The sequence below is a fragment of the Microtus ochrogaster genome, chromosome 17 (assembly GCF_000317375.1).
Source record: "Microtus ochrogaster isolate Prairie Vole_2 chromosome 17, MicOch1.0, whole genome shotgun sequence".
Classification (NCBI taxonomy): Eukaryota; Metazoa; Chordata; class Mammalia; order Rodentia; family Cricetidae; genus Microtus; species Microtus ochrogaster.
The window spans coordinates 34,478,202-34,501,129 of record NC_022019.1 but is presented as its reverse complement, the minus strand read 5'-3'; the positions used below and the strand labels follow the sequence as shown (position 1 = coordinate 34,501,129).

Below are 22,928 nucleotides of genomic sequence, written 5' to 3'. Positions count from 1 at the left end.
GGACGATGCCTTCCACGAGGAAAATCTCTAGAGAAAAAAAAAAATGCCCTCATCTTTTCTGGCTCTCGCTTAGTGTTAGGGATGAGACACAGGTGAAAGTCAGTCCTTCCACTAGCTCCTAAATAAGTTTTATTTCAAAAAGAGTTGGTAGGTGGGCAAAATGGCTACACTACCTGTATCCAGTAGGAGTATGTATGAGCAGGTGTGAGACTTTGGTGATTCATCAATTTGTCTTGTGGAGTCTCAGATCTGAGTTTAGCGTCATCTCAGGGTTTATGTAAGGAGGTGAGTCTTTAATTTTGTGTTTATGAGTCTTTCTGAAGTAGCAGGTCTCAGGTGTGTTTGGGTCCAACCCAGGCGTGTGTAATGTAGAGTCTACTCCCGTGGAAGCGGTTGTACCTGTGTCTGGTGTCGGGGGGAGGGGCTCTTTCAGTTTGGAGAAAGGTAAATGCGTGGTTCGGCGTGGGAAGAGGTGCAGGCGGCAGGTGTGCTAGCGCGGACATCAAGGCGACGGCGCCTCAGGGGCCAGAGGAGCTGCGTGCAGCCTGCAGGGGGCGCCGCCCGGGGCGATTTGGTTGCGGCGCCTGCCCAGCAGGGCATTTCCGCTCCGCCTCCCGGAGCGCTCCCCGCGATCCTTTTGGCCGGGTGCAGGTGAGACGCTGAGCGGGCTGGGACTGGGAGCCTGGGGCGGCTGAGACTCTGTCACCAGCCAGCGGAGCCTGGGCCGCTAGTGTCCCTGCAGGTGCGGGGGCCGGGCGGGAGGAACCCGCGGGGCGGGGAGCTCGTTTGACCCCGGAACCCCGCCGGGGACGGCCCACGCGATGGACGCGATGGCCACGGCGGGAGACGCAGATCGGAGACGCTGGCCTCAGCGGAGCGGCTCCTCGCTGCTCACTGCTGGTGGGACGCATGGCTCCAGCAGGTAGCTTAAGAGCCTAAGTGGAATGAGGCTGTTTTCAAAAGTTCTGCTTTTTAATTTTAGGTGTTTCTTATGCTTGTGGACACCAAAACTTGCAAAAGAATTCAAAACCAACTTCTGTGGGTCACTTTCTGGTCTTAGATTCTTTTGGAACCGTTAATAACACATTTGAAACTTTAGAGATTCTTGCCTTTGAATTCTCGTCATGGTTTTCATTGCTGTTCACTCTATTAGCCAGTTATAACGGCATACATAGCCTTGCTCAAAACCCATCAGAGGTGTGCATGTGTTTTAACTTAGCTTAACTCCAAGCTCAGTTTATTCGTGTTGAAGGAATAAGAAAACAAAGTAGAGTAGGAGCCATTTTTTTTTTTTTTAAGAGTAAGCTGAAGGTCCTGGTAAGACATCATGTGTTAAAAATAAATGCCATCATTGAATCAATTGGAATTACCTCTGAGAGGTAAGTCTTGTGTACACACGTACTTATTTTCTGCTCGTTGAAGGCTTTTTCCTGCCCTGGTTCCTGTAATTGAAGTGCTAATGTGAGGAGCCCTGCATTTTGGCCTTCTTTCCCTGACCCCGCTCCCAGGAGAAGCCAGAAAGAAGTCCCTGAGTAAAGAGACCAGTCTTCTCCAATGGAGAACATTTGTCTTTAAAAGCTTAGTTTGCAAAGTTAATGGGTGGCTTTTTGTACCGAACTTTTTTTTTCTAACTAGTAAACTTTACTAACCATAACCTTAAGCATACAAAAAGCCCAAGGTTGGATCTCCAGCACTGGAAAACAAAGTTGGGATTGGATATGTAGCTCAGTTGCAAACTGCCACCTTGCTATGGGAGAGGGTGAGATGGAATCTTACTAATGGCTGTTTGTGGTGATCTTGGATAGTGGGTGGGCTGTGTGTGCACAGAACCACAACCCTGCAATCGCTCATTTTTAAGGTAATATGTTCAAGCCAAGTGTGGCGGCTTATGCCTGTAATTCTAGCACCCAGATGATTGAAGCAAACCATCCTCAGCTACGAAAGACCTTATGTCAAGAAATAACCGCTCCCCACCAACGTGTTCTTTTCACCTTATCGAGTGAGAGCTTTTGAGAGCTCCAGTTCTGTCAATGCTTGAAAAGGACTCATTGAGTAACTTTTTATTGTACCCTCCACCCTATGAACTAGTGCTGTCATGTTTGGAGAGGGGTATGGCCCATGGAAGGAAGCAATAGAAGGGCTGCATCAAAGATCTTAGCAGTCTTCTGTAGAACATTCCCCATCTGGATCCAATAGATATTAGAAATTTTATTCAGAGAGCCTGAGCTAACTGTGACTAGCCAGCATCTTGACTGACAAATCATCCTTCAGTCAAAGGCTTCTCTGTATGGTTGTTGTTGGAACAGCTCTGGGAAGGACAGCCTTGCTTAGGTTGCAGGCCTAACCCCTGGAACCCAGAGCTGTGTAGGCACTGGTTACTTTGTGAGGTATTATTAACGCACCCTCGGCTGAGTTCACTGAAAAGGCTAGTTGTTCAAAGTCTCTGGGGTTTTATGACATTGAGAGTCAATAGATATTATCAGTAGTATGGGAAGGACGAAGGGAAAGGCCATGTGCTATTGGAGTGAATGCTTCCCGTGGAGGGACACAGCAAAGGTCTTTTGGGGCTAAACTTTGAGCAGAGAGTGACTTTTTATGGAGGAATGGGACAGTGACATTGCTGGTTTTAGATACCATGAGCAAAAGACAGGATGGAAATATGAAACTTCAGGAAGAGCAAGGGAGCCAACAGGTGTGTTGAGACTGCCTGGATCTAGGGGTATCTGAACCAGATCATACTGAGGAAGGAAAAGCTCTCTGATGTTAAGTTCTGTTTTTTATTAAGGTTCTGATTTTCCTTTTTAGTTGGAAAAATTTTAACCAAACGTGAAAGCATAGAAGTAATCTAATAAACTTCCAGATAGCCACTAAATAGATGTCATGATTCTATCCAGCCTGATATGCATTCTTCCCAGTGTCTGTTCATTTAAGACTGGAGGTGTAGCTCAGTGGTAGAGCACCTGCCTGGCATTTGCAGGGTTCTTCCTGGGTTTTACCCTCAACACTGCAAGATAAAAAAACCTGATTTAAAGCAGTCTGTTCTAGATAGTATAACAGTTCTCCTTTAAATAATTAGGTTTGTACCTCCAAAGAAGGGACCAAAAAGTCATCATCACCTCTTAGCAGATTACCTCAAAATGCTGAAATTTTTATATGAGTTTGTTTAAAATATTGTGCAAATAAATGATATCTGTTGATTGACCCTTTTAGGCTGGCAGAGATTTAGCAACCTTTCCCTGTAAAGGGGCAAATACAAATTCAGAATTTGCAGGCCCTGAAGTTTTTATGCAAATGCCTACCTCTGGAGCTGCAATATAAAAGTAGTCATGGTATATACATATTAAATGTGCATAACTATACTCAAATAATGTTTAATTTTCTGGGTTGGGTGTGTGTGTGTCTGCGCGCGTGTGTGCACGCGCACGCTGCTATTTAAAATTCCCTGCAAGGTTCAACTTACCCTGGTCGGCTGACTTTGATCTGGACAGTTCATGAGTTCCTTCTTTCCTTTTTTCTTTATAAAAAAAAATTATATATTATGTATATGTGTGTGAAAATCAGAGGAAAGCTTAGGGGAGTCGGTTCTTCCTTCCACAACACGATTCCAGGGCTTGAACTCAGGCTGGTGTGCTTGGTGGCAAGTACCTTTACTACTGAGCTGTTTCTGGCTTCCTATGTTTTTCATTCATGTCAGTGATTTATTGGTATGTAATTAGACAACTTGGTTACTGCGAAGATACGAGTGCCATTATTGCACCCTTAGGACGCTCTTGCCTGTTGAAATCTCAATCTGTTGGTCATTGTTGGGGTTATAGGTGTCACAGCTATGTAAGATTTTTGGTTGCTCCTCCTCCTTTGGCAGTTTGTATAGTACCTTCAGGCACTGTGAAGAGAGGAGGCTTTCAGGTCACATCCATCTCAGATTCTCTGATTCCTGTGTCCAAAGTAGGTGGTGTCTTTAGCAATAAGGACTTGCCTTCAACCTCTGGGAGGTAACCAAGGGCAACAGAAACAGCTTGTATTGTTTTGGGAGTCTCTTGAACTCTTCCTGACTCAAAAGGGGCTTCCCGATGCTGGGTACTAGAAATTTTGCTAGAAATCTGTGGATCCTGATGATGTTGGATTCCCCTCTGTATGCTATGAATATGTTTTATTATGATTGGTTAATAAAGAATCTGCTTCAGCCTGTAGCAGGGCAGAATATAGCCAGTCTGGAAGAGATACATAGAGAGAGTAGGTGGAGATGCCATGTAGATGTAGCTGCCAAAGGAGATAGATGGCAGATCCTTACCAGTAAGCCACAGCCTGTGCCGATACATAGATTTTTTAAATTTATTTATTTATTTATTAAAGATTTCTGTCTCTTCCCCGCCACAGCCTCCCATTTCCCTCCCCCTCCCCCAACCAAGTCCCCCTCCCTCGTCAGCCCAAAGAGCAATCAGGGTTCCCTGCCCTGTGGGAAGTGCGATACATAGATTAATAGAAATGGATAATTCAAGATGTAAGAAATATGCCTAGCTAGAACTATGTCTGAATTATTGGCCAAACAGTGTTGTAATTAATATAGTTTCTATGTTATTATTGGGTCTGGGTGTATGGGAAATGAAGGAGCAGCCTCTGCCTACATCCTGAGAGAAGCATTGTCAGCCCAAGTGGCATAACTCCTTTTAAATTATATAAAATTAGTGTTATTTTCCCCCTCCTCCCTTTCCTAGTATACTGATGTGTACCTCTGTGTATGTACACAAGAGACCAAAGAGGGCAGAAGATGGTAACATTCCCTGGAGCTGTAGTTGCTGGCAGCTGTAAGAAGCAGGCCAACTCTGGTGCCAGGAACCAAGCGCAGGTCCTCTGGAAGAACAGCAAGTGCTCTTGCTGCTGTGTCGTCTCTCCAGCCCCAGTGGAAGGGCAGGGGAGAGAGAAAAGGAAGGCGTTAATGTGTTTATCAGAGGAACCCTCTTTTGATACAGTGATGTTAATCCATTGATGTGGGCAGACCCCATGAATCACCTCTAAAGCTCCTCTCCCAACACCTGTATTGGGGGTTAACTTTCTAGCACATGAATTTTGGGGACACCATCATAGCAGAGGAAACATTTAAATGACAACAATCTGGGTCCACCTATACAACTTGTTAGCATTCTAGGAAACAGGTAGAAGCTGTTGATTCTGTCATGGCCCCACAGCTGTGGGTGTCTTCCGTTTTGTCCTGGTGGTATAATCGCTGAGCGTCTGTTTGACTCGATTAAATTCCACATTATTTGGCCTTGAACTGTCTATTTTTATGTATTTCTGCCCCTCTGGCTGGACCTCAGATTCCAGTTAGATAAGAATGACTACACTTTCTTCATTCCTTTTGGCCCTAGTACCTTCCACATCGCAAAGAGTAGGAAGAGGTGAAATTTTGAATAGGTCTGAGGAGAGTAGAAGTACCAGACATTGTCCATTTGTTCAAATTATCACATCTGCTTTTAAAAGTTAATGACCATTTCATCTTACTGATATAGCAATAGAAGTGTGTGTGTGTGTGTGTGTGTGTGTGTGGTTATCTTAGGTATTTTTCTATTGCTGTGATAAGACACCAGGACTAAGGTAACTTATTTTTAAAAAGGTTTATTTGAGGCTTACAGTTTCTACGATCATCATGGCAGAGAACATGGTAGCAGGAAGGCAGGCGTGGTGCTGGATCAGTAGCTGAGGGCTCATATCTTGATCCACAAGCAGAAGGCAGAGATCTCTGACTGCAAATGGCATGGGCTTTTGAAACCTCAAAGCATGCCTCCCCCTGACACATCTCTTCCAAAAAGGCTATACCTCCTAATCATTCCCAAATAGTCCTACCAACTGGGGACTAAGTACTTAAGCATATGAACCTGTGAGGACCTTTCTCAAACCATCCTGTGGAAGGGGAGCTTTTATTACTCTATCCTTGGGAATCTGATACCTGCTTCTTGCTCCTGAAAGTTTCTATACCCATGTACTGCCCCAAGTCCACCCTGTGCACATAACTCAAGACATAAATCTAAAGAAAGAAAGTATAGACCTCTAACTCTCAATTCTACTTACTATTATGAAAATTGCTTTATAAAGTCAGGTGTGATAGTGCATTCCTCCAGTCCCACCCTCAGGAGGCAGAGGCAGAAGGATCTCTGAGTTTGAAGCAAGCCTGGTCTGCATAGCAAGCTCCAGGACTATGTAAAAATGCCTTTTAAAAAAAGAAAAATAAGGCCGGGTGGTGGTGGCACATGTCTTTAATCCCAGCACTCGGAGGCAGAGGCAGGCGGATCTCTGTGAGTTCGAGACCAGCCTGGTCTACAAGAGCTAGTTCCAGGACAGGCTCCAAAAACCACAGAGAAACCCTGTCTCGAAAAGGCAAAAAAAAAAAAAAAAAAAAAAAAAAAAAATGGCTTATGGACTTGTGTGGATAGACACCAGCTTTGGCAGCGGAGTTTGTAGGCCCTGTTGCCTAGGTGTTCTGTTCTGAAAGTATTTTCCTGTGCCAGTGTGTCCAAGCCTGTTCTTTTCTATTAGGTTCAGTGTATCTGGTTTTATGTTGAGGTCTTTGATGCACTTCTACTTAAGTCTTGTGCCGGGTGATAATTATGGATCTATATACATTCTTCTACATGTAGACATCCAGTTACACCAGCACCATTTGTTGAAGATTCTTTCTTTTTTCCAGTGTGTATTTCTGGCTCCTTTATCAAAAAGCAGGTGTACTCAGGTGTATGCATTTATGTCTCGGTCTTCATTTTGATTCCATCAACCAACATTTTGTAATGCCAGTACCATGTGGTTTTTATTACTATATCTCTGTTGTACAACTTGAAATTGAGAATGGTGAGACCTCCAGCAGTTCTTTTATTGTTCAGGATTGTTTTAGTTATCCTAGGTTTCTTGGGTTTCTAAGTTTTGTTTTGTTTTTCATATGAAGTTGAGAATAGTCATTTCAAAGTGTGTTAAAAATTGTGTTGGAATTTTAATGGGGATTGCATTGACTCTGTAGATTTCTTTCGGTAGGATGGCCATTTTTTACTATATTAATCCTACTAATCCATGAGCATGGAAGATCTTTTCATCTTCTGGTATTTTCCTCATTTCTTTCACTTGCTTGGTTAGAGTTACCCCAAGATATTTTTATATTATTTGAAGCAATTGTGAATAGTATTGTTTCCCTATTTCTTTCTCAGTCTGTCATTTATATATAGGAGGGCTACTGATTTTTTGAGTTAATTTTGTATGCAGTTACTTTGCTTGAAGTGTTTATCAGCTATAGGACTTCCCTGGTGGAATTTTTAGCATGACTTATGTATGATAATATCATCTGCAAATAATGATACTTTGATTTCTTCCTAATTTGTATCCCTTGATCTCCTTCAGTTGTCTTATTGCATTAGCTAGAACTTCAAGTACTATGTTGAATAAATATGGAGAGAGTGGACAACCTTATCTTGTTTCTGATTTTAGTGGAATTGCTTTGAGTTTCAACATCAAATTTAATTTGATGTTGGCTATTGGCTTGCCTTTATTATGTTATGGTATGTCCCCTGTACCCCTAATCTCCCCAGGATTTTTATTATAAAGTGCTGTTGGATTTTGTTAAAGGTCTTTTCTGCATCTAATAAGAAGGTCAAATTTTTTTCCAGTTTGTTTATATGATGGATTATATTTATTGATTTTTGTATATTGAACCATCCTTGTATCTCTGGGATGAAGCCTACTTGATCATGATGGTTGATCTTTTTGATGTGTTCTTAGATTTGGTTTGCAAATATTTCTTTGAGTGCTTTTGCATGTTCATAAAGGAAAATTGTCTGTAATTCTCTTTCTTTGTTGGATCTTTATGTGGTTTGGGTATCCAGGTGACTGACTGTGACCTCATAAAATGAATTGGGTAATGTTCCTTCTGTTTCCATTTTGTGAGGTAATTTGAAGAGTATTGGTGTGTTAACACTTTGAAAATCTGGTAGAATTCTGCAATAAAATCATCTAGCCCTGGGCCTTTCTTTGTTTGGGAGAATTTTAATGACTGCTTCTATTTCACTAGGAGTTATAGGTCTGTTTAAATTGTTTATTTGATATTGATTTAACTTTTGTAAGTGGTACCTATCAAGAAAATTAGCCACTTCTTTTAAATTTTCCAGTTTGGTGGAGTATAGATTTTTAAAGCGTGTCCTTATGATCTCTGGATTTCAATCATCAGTGATGGTTGTTATTTCCCCCTTTTTGTTTCTGACTTTGTTAATTTTGACATTCTCTTTTCATCATTTAGTTAGTTTGGATAAAGGTTTGTCTATCTTGTTTGTTTTCTCAAAGAACCAACTCTGTTTCATTGATTCTTTGTATTGTTCTATTTCTATTTTGTTGATTTCAACCCTGAGTTTATTTCTTGCCAATCTGCTCCTCTTGTGTGTGATGACTCCTTTTTGTTATAGACCTTTTCATGTGTGCTGTTAAGTTGCTAGTCTGAGATCCTCTCTAGTTTTTTATGTAGGTACTTAGTACTGTGAATTTGTGTAAATGGAAGTTTCTTGTCCCAACCACACAGTCCCAGATATCCAGCAGCAACATCCTAAATTACCACACAGAGGCTTATACTAATCATAAATGCTCAGCTGATAGCTCAGGCTTATTACTAGCTAACTCTTACACTTAAATTAAGCCATATTTCTTATCTATGATTTGCCAAATGACTCATGGCTTGTTATCTTATTTTCTATACATCCTGCTTCCTCAGAAGCTGGCTGGCTGGTGTCTTCTGACTCCCCCCTTCCTCATTTGTCATTGTTATTCTCTGTTTAGTTTTCCTGTTTAGCTATTGGCCAATCAGCTTGTTTATTAAATCAATCATAGTGACATATATTCACACAGTGTACAGAAGAATTATTCCATAGCAAAGCTGCCTCTTAGAACCCCTTCATTGTATCCCATAAATTCGGGTTTACTATAAATTCATTTCTTATCTCTGTCTTGACTCATTTTTTATTCAATAGAGAGTTGTTCAGTTTCCATGAGTTTGTAAGCTTTTTGTTGTTGCTATCTACCTTTAATCTGTGCCTTTAGTCTATGGTGGTCTGATAGAATGCAGGGAGTTATTTCAGTTTTCTTGTAACTGTTGAGACTTGCCTTATGTCCAAATATGTAGTCAGTTTTGGAGAAAGTTCCATGCAATGTAGAGAAAAAGGTACATTCTTTTGTGTTTGGGTGAAATGTTCTGTAAGTAATATGTTAGGTCCATTTAGTTTATAATGTCTGTTAGTTCCAGTATTTCCTGTTTAGTTTTTGCCTGGATAACCTGTCCATTGGTGAGAATCTGGTATTGAAGTCCCTCACTCTCAGTGCATGAGGGTCAATATGTGATTTAAGCTGTATTAGCATTTCTTTTACAAACATAGTGCCCTTGTGTTTGGGGCATAGATGTTAAGAATTGAAATGTCATCTTTGTGGATTTTTCCTTTGATGCATATAAAGTGTCCTTCCCTATTTCTTTTGGTTAGTTTTGATTTGAAATTGATTTTATTAGATATTAAAATGACTACACCAGCTTTCTTCTTAGGCCCATTTGCTTGAAATATCTCTTTCCAACCCTTGCTCCTGAGGTAATATCTGTGCATGATGTTGAGGTGTGTTTCTTGAATGCAGCAGAAAAATGGATTTGGTTTTTGTATCCATTCTGATAGTGTGTGTCTTTTTATTAGGGGGTTGAGACCTTTGATATTGAGAAATATCAATGACTAATTGTTGATTTTTGTTATTTTGTTGTTGTTAGTGGTGTGTGTGTGTGTGTGTTCACGCTTTTGATTTTTTGGCTGAGAGTATACCCTGTGTTTTCATGGGTGTAGTTTGTTGTTTTCCTTCTTGCACCTTCTGTAGGGCTAGATTTGTATATAGATATTGTTTAAATTTGGCTTTATCAGAGAATATCTTTTTTTTCCATCTAGGGTGATTGAAAGTTTTGCTGGGTGTAGTAGTTTGAACTGGCATCCGTGGTCTCTCAGAGTCTGCAGGACATTTACCCAGGCTGTTTTTGGCCTTTAGAGTCTCTATTGAGAAGTCGAGTATAATCCTAATAATATAATCCTAATAATTTATATATTACATGTCCTTTTCCCTTGCAGCTTTTAATGTTCCTTGTATGTTTAGTGTTTTTATTATTATGTGCTGAGGAGATTTTCCTGGAACTTGCCCTCTATACCAGGCTGGCTTTGAACTCACAGAGATCCACCTGCCTCAGCCTCCTGAGTGCTGAGATTAAAGGCATGCACCACCACCACACAGTTTTCCGGTATTCCTTTAAGGGATTTACTCGTTTCTTCTTTAAGACCTCTATCACCTTCATATAGTCAGTTTTAAGGTCTTTTTTCTTGTGTTTCAGCTGTTGGAATACTCAGGGCCTGCAGTGGTGGGATAGCTGGACTTAGTAGAGACATATTTCCCTGACAATTCTTATGTTCTCATGCAGGCATCTAGTCATCTGGGTTTGGGATGATTCTAGGTCTAGGTGCTGATTTTTGAATTTGCCTTTGTGGGGTAGATGTTTTGTTCCCCTTTTCTGTTTCCTCTGTGGATTTGCAGAGAGTGTGATGGCTGTTACCTGATAGGGTGCCTCTTGGCTATGTGACCTGGAAACGACAACCAGCAGCAGGCCCGATACAGGGCGGTACTTGTGGTTTGTTCTAAGATGGACGAACAGGCATGGCTACCTAGTGTGAGATTCTAAGTTGTATTCAATATGCCTTTAGTAGTGTAAGTGGAGTTTCAAGTTTGATATCTTTTGATTGTATTTGGTGTTTGCTATGTTTCAAATATGACCTCCATAGAATAGGTTCATGTATTTGAACAGCTTGTCCTCATTACTGTTTTGGGAGGTTGCAGAACCTTTAAAGGGGGCATAGATGGAAGAAGTGAGTAGCTTGGGAGTAGGGAATGAGCCTTGAGGCCTGTGCCTGGATGTAGTCAAGCAATTTCACACTCTTTCCAGTCAAAAACTACTGCCTTCCCCCATTGTGATGCACTGCACCCCTCAAACTATCAGTCACAATGAATGTTTCCTACCTTAATATGCTGTGTCAGGTGTTTGTTCACCACAACGAGTTACTAACATGGTGATTATCTAAGTGTTCCTGTTGATTGTCCTGTGTTGAGCCTAGCTAGCTACTATAGAGCCAATGTTCCCTCCTCTTGAGCCTTGCTTTTCTTGGCCAGGACCACCCATCCCTGCTAGTAACCAAGAGCTTGGTCTTGAGCTTGAACTCCATGAAGTTACTTGGCTCTCTGTCCTAAAGAAATTGACTAGTAGCTTCTAAATAGAGATCACATTTGGCAGACTGCCTAGAGCCTCGCTTGTGTTTTTCATTTCTTCACTTTGAGTAGGTCATACTTGTAAGTAGAAGAGTTGTTTAAGTGGGTTAAATTCTTATCTTTCTCAGGTACTGGTAATAAACCACCTACAGAGTGACTGTGTGCGATATTTTAGGTAATAAACTATCTAGAGGTGTAGAGAATGACCTTGTACGATACTTTAAATTTCTCCCCCAGGTTTCTTCTGACGTGGTTTTTCTGTTGACAGTGCAGAGTTTATGTTTGATTGCGCTGGTAAAATGGCTCACCAGTAGCACATGCCTACCCTTGAAGGCTTGAGTTTGAGCCCAGAACACACACATTCACAGTGTTACCATACTTGAGCTGTCCTTAAAAAATAAAACAGTGTTGTAGTGTAGATATTCCTATTTCAAAAGTTGGAGTACTTCTAACAAAAAGTTTCAGAATTCAAAGGAGTCATGCTGCAGGAAAACGAAGGAAAGGGAGAACAGTCCGGGCAAGGACAGCCTTCCTGCCCGAGTTGGCCCAGAGAAAACAGCAGAGCTCTGCGGGCAGAGGCAGGCTGGAAATTACCTACCTGCAGGCAGACCTCAGTGCCCATTTCCCTGTATCTCCCACTAACAGAGGGTGAGTTAGAACAAGACCTGGATTGTTAGCTCACCCCTCCACCCCCGCCTTTGACCAGAGTGTTTGTGTCAGGCAGAGCAAACACATTGAGCCCTTGTCAAGTGTAAGTTAAATGCATGCTCCCCTCCAGTAGCCTGGAAAATAGTCCAAAAGCCAGGTCCTCTGCTGTTTCTTAGCCAAGTGTGGGCAGTCACTACTTAGTCAGCAGTTAGCATGGGTGGGGCCCTGGGTGAGTGAAGAAAGCATGGCACCCATGCACCTGCATTCGTAGCTCTTCTCCTGCTGGCCTAGACTCGGCCTCCTTCCCTGGAGCCTCCATAGCAGCTGCAGAGGGACATGTCTTATCTGCTTCAGAAAGTGATTGGCTTTAACAGGGCAGCACAGTCCATTTCAGAAAGACTGCAGGAACTCCCTGCTCGTGGGAAATCTGCAGGTGGGTGAGGAACCTCTGCTTCTGATTAGGAGGCCTGTTGAATTCCCTGATACACTGGCAAAGGCACGGGGCCAGTGGCCTGCAAGCTCCTTCCCCTTTCTTGTCCCATAGTTTTTATTTTTTAAATAGGGTGGTTATAGTCCATGATGGCCTTGAATTTGCAGTCTTTATGAGCCAGAGTTCTGGAGTACTAGGTTGTGTACCACTCTCCCTGACTCGCTGGTGGTTTTCTGTATCAACTGTTTACTAATGTGCACACAAAGTGGTTTTCACAATAGCTACCACTGTGGAATCACCTGGGTCAAGCTGGAGAGTGTCCCTGTGCGAGCCGCTCCCCACCTTGCTGAGATGGATCTCATTTCAGGCTCAGCTGTCTGAACATGCCTGCCTGGGTACCGGGCGCCTGCCTGACTCGCCCACCTCCTAGGATCTGGAGCGCTTAGCTCTCTTTTGTTTGGCCTCTGGAGGGTGTTGACCAGCAGTGATGCCAGAGACTAGCAAAAACTGAGTGAGACGCCTGTAGGTTTACACCTAGACTGTGCTGCACACTGGTTGTTTAAAGGTCCCACACTTGTGTGGCCTGGACCATGAACCGGAGAGCTGAACTGAAGCCAAGACCAGCAGTCTCACAGTGGCCGCCCCGTTGATTTAGGTTGAGCTGCAGGTGGCGCCAGTGGGTAATTGGCACTTTCCGAGGTCTGGAGCTGCCTGCTCAGCCTGTTGACAGGAGTCTGGCTGCTGAACCACCTGCTGGAACAGCAGGAGCCAGCATGTTTCCATTCCATTGTACCTGGCCTGTATGCACAAGGCTCCTTCCAGGGTCAGTGCTTTCATACTCAGAATGGACAAAGTGAAGAGAAGACTGTCTGTACTGTTCGTCACTGTACTTTGAAGATGGTATATAACTGCCTTAAGTTTTTAAAGTTATACACACACACACACACACACACGAGTAGGGGAGCATGTGTACCACAACATGCATGTAGAGGTCTGGATTTGGTTCTGTCCTTCTACCACATGGTTCCCAGGCATCAAACTCTGGTCATTAGGTTTGGTGTCAGGGACCTTTCTTTACCTTTACTTGCTGAGTCTTTAACACAACATGAAAAACATTTTTGTTTTGAAAAAAACATTAAAAAATTCACAGAATGGTTGCCAAAGCCATATTTGTGTAGGCCATTGTGACATGGGGCCATAAGGGTTTGTTTTCCCAGACCCGCAAGTGTCTGGAGCTTTGAACACACCAGCAGGTCAAAGGCAACCAGTGCTACCAGTGTGAGGACAGTGTTTGGTGGTCTCCTTTCCGGGCCGTGGTAAAGTTGGTGAGGCTGGCTGCAGCAGGAAGGTCTTGTCTTTACTATAAAGAACCGAGCAAGCAACCAAATAAGAGCATCAAAGCATGTGCAGGATGTGTCCAGCCCTGCCTGGCACGATGCCCAGAACCTCAGTGCCTGCTCCTGCTCACAGGCCAGGGCCAGGTTTAAAGTTCACAACATCTTGTTTTCTCACCTGTTTCCTACAGTTCTAAGAGGCTTGTTGATAATTAGTGAGTAACTATATCAGGTACCCATCCTTTACTCCCAAGATAAATAGGGTTACTGTGGGTGTATTTGTGTGTGCCCCAGGCCACTGGATGGTGGTGTTGGCATTTAGTAGAGTTGGTAAAGACAAAGGCTGTGGTTGGCATTGTTGGGTTGTGATCACTGTGCCTGCCTTTTGTGAACTTGGTGCAGCCGACTTTGACCCAGGTGGTTGGTAATAGAAGTGAGTGAAGACACCGTTTATAATTGCTGTGCTGCGGGTCTGCAGCACAGGAGTTCCTGGTTCTGGAAAGACTCCCACAGCAGTGCTATGTAACGGCATAAACGAATGCAGACAGATTGTAAAAATATATATACAGCTTTAGTGGAGAAATAGACTTACAGAACCACCGTTCCTGCGGAGTCCAGCAAAGCAGAAGCCAGTGCTAGCCAGATTTATAGGTAAACATTAGCCCAAGGCGAACACGCCCCCTAAGGGGTGGGACTTATCCCTACTGTGCTAGACACATGGGACACTTGTTCCTAGCACAGTCTTCACGTGACAACTGGCAAATTGCTGGTGGCTCGACTTGTCACGTGAAGAAACGGAAGCGCTGACATCCAGAGTGCACTAGCACCTCTTTGTGTCACTAAATGTTGATACAAACAGCATGGATGTTTTATTGAAGGTTCTTCTTATGCTAGAGGGTGACATCCATTTAAAATCCTTTAGAAAACTAATGTTAGAAGACTTTAAGCCTTAGTCCTTGTCTTATTTGGCTCACTGCTGCGTGTTTTATGTGTGGACTGAACATGTGCAATAGTGATGATGTGAACTACCCTAAGTCCAAATCCTGCCTTTGACATTCTTGCCACCAGGCAGCTAGTGAAAAACATCAGTCAGGACAACAGTTATGCAAAGGCCTTAGAATCATTTCAATTCTGCTTTGGTGATGAAATATGAAACTCGATGGATTGTTCTACAGGAAAGCAAACTGCTGAGTGACAGCATTTCAGACAGCACCCGGCCAGATGGACATTTTTTGGTGTTTAAATATTAATAATGTTAACTAGCCAGGTTTTGCTGAGCTAAAGCATTTGGAGACACTGAGCCTACTCTTCCTTTGAGCTGACTTCTGGACAGACATACTATTCCAGGTTCTAACAAAGTCCGAGACAAAGGTTGTGCTTTGGGCTCAATCCTCAGTCCTGACACTGCAGGCCTACACTTGGTCCTTACTATATCTGTGACGTCATCCACAGAGACACTGCATACATGTACGCAGTTCAGGCTCTGGAGCTCCCAGCCGTGTGTGGCTGTCTAGGTCACATCTGTGAGAATGAAGACAGCAGCATATGGCACAGACCGTTTCCCTCAGTTTGCAAAGAGGAAGGCAGTCCTTCCTCAGACATGAAGCCTTACCCATCCCCCGGCCAATGTCATGTGTCTACCTAGCCGCTCTTGTGCATCTAGCTGCTCTTTGGGTCTTTAATTTATTCACTTTGACAAATAACCTCTTGGTCATACAACAGTTCACTCTCAACTTGCTTCTCTGATTCAAAATGAACATGAGTGCCTTAATCCTTTAATGGGAATTAATTGCTTGTTTCAGTGCTTAACTCTGATCCTTTCCCAATCCCCACAGGGACAAGTTGCTTCCTGAAGGATCTGTGTGTATTGTTCAAAACATAATCAGAAAAGGTAATGTTTTTCTCATGAAAGAAGCCAGAAATGCAGAACATTCATTTTGTACTCTATTGTCACATTCTCAAACTGATTTTATATTAGAAAGGATTCATTTACCAAATGCTTGTGAGAAAAACTAGCCTCTCTTGCATAGTGTTTCGTTTTTTTTACAGATACAAGCTATTTTCTTTAGAAGGAAATTGCAGAGTTTCTGCAGTTTAAAGTAGAAAACCACTGTCCATATCATGATTCCATGGTATAGTGTCCCCTTCCTGAGACTGCTTCTTGGTTCGAAAACCACTACTTGATAAGGCTTGAATCCCTCTCCCACCAAAAACATTTACCATAACACTCTCAGGAGCTTGGTTGAGAACCTTATAGTAATTAGCCTTTGTAGGAAGGAGGAGCTGGGGAAATGAGAGGGCAAGGCCATTGGATTCTTACAACTGGCAGTCAGTGGTCAATAACTCATTGGCAAACACTATGAACCCCAGTTTTTTAAAAAGGAGAAAGTAGAAGCTCAGAGACTTAATTTTCTCAAAAATCTACATTTGCTGCGTGCAGGCTGTAACTGGCTCTGTCTCTTGAACTGCCCCGCTGTGGGTGTCCTGGCTGATGCTCCCTGGGGAGCCTAGGTCCACACTGTGTCTGCTGCAACAGAGCTCTTGTCCTGGAGTGTTGTGGTTCCGGCCGACTTGGGGCTGTCTACTTACCATTCACCAAGACAAACAGCCATCCTTGTTCTATGCGTTCCACCCCTTATTAAACTAAGTTCTTGCACTTTTACACAGGACTGACTTAATCCAATATCATGGAAAGAACTAGCATTGCACAGTGTCTGGGACGGGCATGACTCGGAAAGCAGCATCCCTTTTCACTGTGGCCATCCCTAGGGGCCAGAAGCATCAGCGCAGGACACTCCTGTCCCTGCTAGGGACTGTACATTTTTCTTTTTGCTTCTTTTATTCTTTTCCTTTGAGAACTCTCTGTTCAGATCCCAGTCCCATTTTTTGAATTGGTCATTTTTGAATCCTTTACATATTAATGGATATTAATTCTCTCTTAGATATGTAGGTGGCAAAGATTCTCTCCCATTCTGTGGGCTTCCTGTGTTTATTGTTTCTTTAGCTGTGCAGAAGTTTTTAGTTTTGTAAAGTCCTACTTGTCAGTTGTTGGCCTTATCCTTGGGCAAATTTCCTACACCTCCATCATGTAGGGCACTGCCTGTGTTTCTTTTAGCAACTTCACTCTTTCCACTTTCATGTTTGGGTCCTTGATCCGTGTGGGGTTAGTGTTCATGCAAGGTTACATCTGTGTGGATGTTAGTTTTGCCAGCACCATTTGTTGAAGATACTTTCTTTTTTTTTATGATTTATCTTTATTTTATGTGCATTGGTGTGAAGGTGTCAGATCCCTTGAAACTGGATTTTCAGACAGTTGTGAGCTGCCATGTGGGTGCTGGGAATTGAACCCGGGTCCTCTGGAAGAGCAGTCAGTGCTCTTAACCGCTGAGCCATTTCTCCAGCCCCGATACTTTCTTTTCTCAAGTCTAAGTTGGCATATTTGTCAAATAGTAAATGGCTAAAGTTACATATACTCACTTTTAGTTTTCAGTTTTGTTCCATTGGTCTCTTCTTATGTAAGTACCGTGTTTTTATTAATATGGGCTGTAAAATAGCTTCAAATCTGGACCGTCAGTTCCTCCAGCATTTTTTTTTTTAGCTGTGGATTGTTTTGACTGAGGCCTTTTGTGGTTTCATATGGATTGTAGGATTTTTCTATTTCTGTGAATAATGAAATGAGGATTTTTATTGAATTGAATCTGTAAATAGTTTTTGATAAAATGGTCATTGTCTACTAATTCATGAGCAAGAACTGTCTTTCCATTTTCTAGTGTCTTTATCTTTTTCTTCAGAGGTTTAAAGTGTTCACTGTAGAGGTTCTTCATTTCCTTAGTGAGGTTTATTCCTAGATATTTTAATTTCTTTGATGCTATTGTGAATAGGAACGTGTCTATGATTTCTCTGCATGTGTGTATAGAAAAGGGGGTGTGTGTGTATGTGTGTATGTATGTGTGTGTGTGTACGTGTATGTATGTGTATGTATGTGTGTGCGTGTATGTATGTGTGTGTGTGAATGTATGTATTTCTGTGTGTATGTATGTGTGTGTGTGTATGTATGTGTGTGTGTGCATGTATGTGTGTGTGTGCATGCACGCAAGTTGATTCTGTATTCTCTCACATTGCTGAATTTATTGTTTCTAGTTTTCTGGTAGAATTTTGGTGATCTGCTAATGTATAATGTTAGTTCATCTGCAAATAGGGATAGCTTGACATCTTTGCCCATTTGTATTTTTTGGGTTCCTTCTGTTTTTTCCCTTTCTGTTCCAGCCAGTGCTTTGAGCTCACTATTGAAAGGAAGTGAAGATACTGGACTGCACTGTCTCATTTCTGACTTCAGTGAGATTGCTTTAAGCCTTTCTTCATTTAAGAGAAGTTGACTGTGGATTTATCATATTTAACTTCTATTGTGCTGAGATATTTCCTCTAGTCATACATTCTCTAGGACTTTTATAATAAAGGTATGTTGGATTTTGTCAACCTTTTCTGCATTAGTCTGCATTGAGAATCATGTGATTTTTTTTTCTTTTACGTCCACTTATGTTGAGCTATCCTATATTTCAGGGGAAAAGCAAAGTTGGTCATGGTGTATGATCTTTTCATATATGTCGAAATTCTGTTCATAAGTATTTTATTGAACTTTTTTGAGTCTGTGTTCATCAGATCTATTGGCCTATAGGTTTCTTTTGTTTCTGTTTTTGGAAGTGATAGAAGGGTTTGGACTGGGAGTACTTTGCTTTCTTTTCTTTTTTCCTTTCTTTCTTTTTCTTAATAGTTTAAGGATTGGCTATAGGTCTTCTTTGAAAGTCTGGTAGAATTCTGCTGTGCAAAGGTCTGGAAGGATACTTATTACTATTTCAATCTCCTCTTTTTTTTAGATCTCCTTTTTAAGATTTATTTGTCATGTGTACAGCATTCCTTCCATGTGTGCCCGCATGCCAGAAAGGGGCACCAGGTCTCATTACAGATGGCTGTGAGCCACCATGTGGTTGCTGGGAATTGAACTCAGGATCTCTGGAAGAGCAGCTAGTGCTCTTAACCACTGAGCCATCTCTCCAGCCCTGATATAGATCTCTTTAGGTTGTTTACTTCTTTAATTTGGGTGTTTGGCTAAATCTAGACATTCATCAATTTCTTAGTTTTTTCAGGCTAATGAAATATAGGTTTTTAAAGTATTCCTTTATAACACTCTGAGTTTCTTTAGTGTCTGTGATGTTTCCCTGCTCATTTCTGATTCTGTTTATTTGAATTCTTATTTTTTTTTGATTTGTTGAACTTTGATTCATCTTCTGAAAGAACCAGCTCTTAATTTGTTGATTGTTTTTTTCCTTTGTTTCTATGTCTTTGATTTCTGCTCTTATTTTTATTCTTGCCATGAGTTTGGATTAGGTTTATTCTTATTTTCCAGCTTTTGTAGTTGCATCACAAAGCTACTTTTTTGTGTTCTTTCTGATTTTTTATTTTTTGGAGGGGTGGCAGTGAGACAAGGTCTCTCTACATAGCCCAGGCTAACTAACCTGGAACTCTATGTACCTCTGCCTCCAGAGTGCTTGGATTAAAGGCATAGTCCACCATGCCTTTAATTTTAATGTAGACATTTATAGGAGCTATACTTTGCCCTTGTAGGAATGCTTTCAGGGTGTTATATTTTCATTTTCACTTAGTTCCAGGAAATTATTTCTTTCTTGATTTCCTCTTCTGCCCATTATCATTCAGTAATGAGTTTTTAATCTCTATTAGTGTATGTACTTACTAGAGATTTTTTTTTGCTGTCAGTTTTAAGTTGTGTCAGATAGGATACAAGGATTGATTTCAACCTTCTCGGATTTATAAAGTGTTTTTTGTCCCAGGATGTGGTCCATTTTAGAAAAGCTTCCATGTACTATTAAGTAGAATGTATATTCTTTGGTGTTTGGGTAAAATATTTTATAAAATTTGTTAAATCCATTTGGTATGTGCTGGCAATTAATTCTGATCTTTCACTGTTTTGTTCAGATGACCTGTTGTGGTGGTGGTTTGAATAAGAAAAGCCTTCCAGAGACTCATACATTTGTATGTTAGGGGAAGATTAGGAGGTATGTCCTTGTTGGAGGAAGCCTGTCACTGGAGGTGGGACTTTGAGGTTTCAAAATCCCACGTCAGACTCTCTCTCTGCCTCCAACCTGTGGATAAGATGTAAATTCTCAGCTACTATTCCAGCCAGTGCCAAACCTACCTGCCTGCCACCAGGTTCCCCACAACGATGATCTTGAACTAACTCCCTGAAACTGTAGCAAACCCCTAGTTAAATGCCTTCTTTTATAAACTGTCTTGGCCATGGTGTTTCTTCACAGCAATAGAATAGTAACTAAGATGCCTGTCTATTAGAAAAATTGCTATATTGAAATCATCTACTATTAATGGGTTCATATTAATCTGTGTCTTTAAATCCCACTAGTAGAAATGAAATTTTATGAAATTAGGCACCCCAGAATTTGGTGCATATGTTTAGGATGGTAATGTCATCTTAGCTGTTTCTTGATAAGAATGAAGCGTTCCTCTTTCTCTCTTCTGCTTAGTATGTTGTGGCAGTATTAGGATAGTGACACACGCTTGCTTTCAGGTCTAATCTGATGGGAGCACTTTTGTCCACCCTCTAACTCAGTGCCTATCTTTAAAACTGAGTTGTTTCTTGTAGACAATTGATGGATTTTTGTTTCTTGATCCATTCAGTTAGCTTGTGTCTTTTGATTGAGGCATTCATAAAGTTACTATTAAAACATGTGTGGTATTGCAGTCATTGTGTTATTTTTGTGTTTTGTTCTCATTGATAATCTGTATTTTAATAATAGTCACTTTGCATTTCTTAGACTTGCTCCTGCGTTTGCGTTTTCAAGCCATATTTTACACAGAGGCAGTGTCCCAGACTTAAGGGAATGTTAGTTTTACATGGAGCCAAGGTTGCTGTTGTGAGTAATCATCAATTGTCTTTGCCTTCTAAGACAGTGGTTCTGTGATTCATGATAGTACCAATGAAATAATTTTATGGTTGGGTGTCGCCACACAATATGAGGAACTGTATTTAAAGGGTCACAGCGTTAGGACGGTTGAGAACCACTGTTCTAAGACTTTGAGAAGGAAAGCTCTGGACCCACAGGTTTTGCTGGGTCTTAAGTTTCAGGACCAGAATGTAACTGTGTTCCTGAGACCTTGGTTTCCCCAGAATCTGGGATCCAGGTTCTTATTTATATTTGTTTCTCCTTATTTATAATATTTGCTGTGTGGACTTCAAAGCTAATGATGTAAGAAAGTGGCCAGCCTTCAGGAGTTGGTCCCTGACTGGGCTGTTCCTGTCTGACAGACAACTTCTCGGCTGAACACCTTCTTGCAGTCAGTAGTGACAGTGTGTGGCTGATCTCACCTGGGATCTCAGTGCCACCGAAGTGCAGGGGTCCAGGGTAGCTGCTCATCCAGGCATGCATGCTTTCACAAGTCAACACGGCAGCCTGGCCAACGTCCTTTTCTGGTGGTACCTTGGCTTCCACTAGGTGGGGCGGGGCCTGTGTTCTGAAACAGACTGTTATCACAGACACCTGAGTGAGACACTCGTGATCCCAAGTCAATGGAAGAAAGGCTTTCTTTTCTATTCCAGCCCCACCTGCATGCTCAGGGGCTGCCTGCATCAGTCTACCTGATGGTACAGAGTGGCTGACATGCCTGCTCTTCCTTCCTTAGCATTGCTATGGGTGCTGTTTGCCAGTTGTAGTGGTAATCTAATACCAGCTATTCAGAATGCTGAGGCAAGAGGATCACTTGAGCTCCAAGTGCTTAAAAACACATGGAAGAACATCATGTTGCTTAGTGAGTATTCCTCTAAGTCACACCCCAGCTCAGATTTTGTGTCTCACCAGATAGCCTTGGCTGACCTTGAGCTTGCTATGCCAGGCCAGCCTGGAACTCAGAGATCTACCTGAGGTAAAGGTGTGTGCCCACACCATACCTTGCCCCCAGCCCAGATTTTTGAAGTCGGTAATATTTGCTCCTCTTTCTAGGTTTAGGATTGCAAACTCCAGGACAGGCTGGCCTAATGCCTCTTTCAGTTCTTTTAAATAACTAGAGAAAGCATTTCATGACACAGGAACCTTACCCAGGAAGCTGGCTTCTCTTCCTGACAAGCAGTGAATGTAGTGGTGCTGTCGTAAGTCTGGAGGAGGCTATGAGGAGCTCCTCACCCGCTGACACAGTGCCTGCTTGCTCTCTTCTGGAGGAGGCCATAAGGGAGCTCCTCACCTGCTGACACAGTGCCTGCTTGCTCTCTCCTTCATAGTGCCTACAGCTAGATGGCTCACGTCTTCGTGTACGGCACCCTGAAACGAGGCCAACCCAACCACAAAGTGATGCTGGACCAGTCACATGGCTCAGCAGCCTTCCAAGGCCGGGGCTGCACACTTGAGTCCTTCCCATTGGTGATCGCCGGCGAGCACAACATACCATGGCTGTTACACCTGCCGGGAAAGGGCCACTGTGTGGCAGGTGAGATCTACAAGGTGGATGAACAGATGCTGAGCTTCCTGGATGACTTCGAAGGCTGCCCCAGCATGTACCAGCGCAGGGCCCTGCAAGTGCAGGTGCTTGAGTGGGAGGGTGCCGATGACCCTGGGGACAGGCTCCAGTGCTTTGTGTACAGTACAGCCACCTATGCACCTGAGTGGCTGCATCTCCCCTACCATCAAAACTATGATTCTGAGGGCCCGCACGGGCTGCGCTACAACCCCCGGGAAAGCAGGTGAGGGGCCCAGTGATTGCCTGGCTCAACATCTGTCTATAAAACACATTGACAAAAGGTCTTTGACACAAATTTTGCAAATGCTCTAATCCGATGTTACTATTGCTTGCTATTCAAGGGAGCTTTTGGGCTTGCAGCTAGCTACTAGATGAGAGACACGCTGGGATGAAGTCCCCTAAATGTCAGTTACAGGGCACCTGGTACTCCTTTTTTGCTTTGCTTTGCTCCAAAGATGGCATCTCCTGTGACTAGAGACCCGGCTGCAGTTGAATCTCAGAAACTGAATGTATTGATTCCCACATACGAAATCTAGAAGGAAGTGGTGGGATATGCTGGTTTGGGATGGCTCTGTGGAAAAATACCCTGAAGAAAAGCACCTAGACTATGTATTCCATCACCCATTATACTTTCCAGATCACACACAAACTATTAAAACAGCCATTAAAATAGAAGT

At 42.5% G+C, this 22,928-nt stretch overlaps 1 protein-coding gene across 4 annotated transcripts; it reads left to right on the top strand.

Annotated features, from left to right (window-relative positions):
• Positions 1–590: 590 nt before the first annotated feature.
• Positions 591–22,926, top strand: Ggact (gamma-glutamylamine cyclotransferase). Of its 4 annotated transcripts, none has more exons than XM_013349314.2 (2): positions 591–651; positions 22,016–22,926. In XM_013349314.2, the coding sequence occupies exon 2, from the start codon at positions 22,029–22,031 to the stop codon at positions 22,476–22,478; it is 450 nt and encodes a 149-aa protein (XP_013204768.1). In that variant the 5' UTR covers positions 591–651; positions 22,016–22,028; the 3' UTR covers positions 22,479–22,926. The 4 variants fall into 4 exon arrangements, with proteins under 4 accessions (XP_013204768.1, XP_026639007.1, XP_026639008.1 ...); XM_026783206.1 differs by lacking the exon at positions 591–651 and adding an exon at positions 784–922; XM_026783207.1 differs by lacking the exon at positions 591–651 and adding an exon at positions 1,336–1,379.
• Positions 22,927–22,928: the final 2 nt, after the last annotated feature.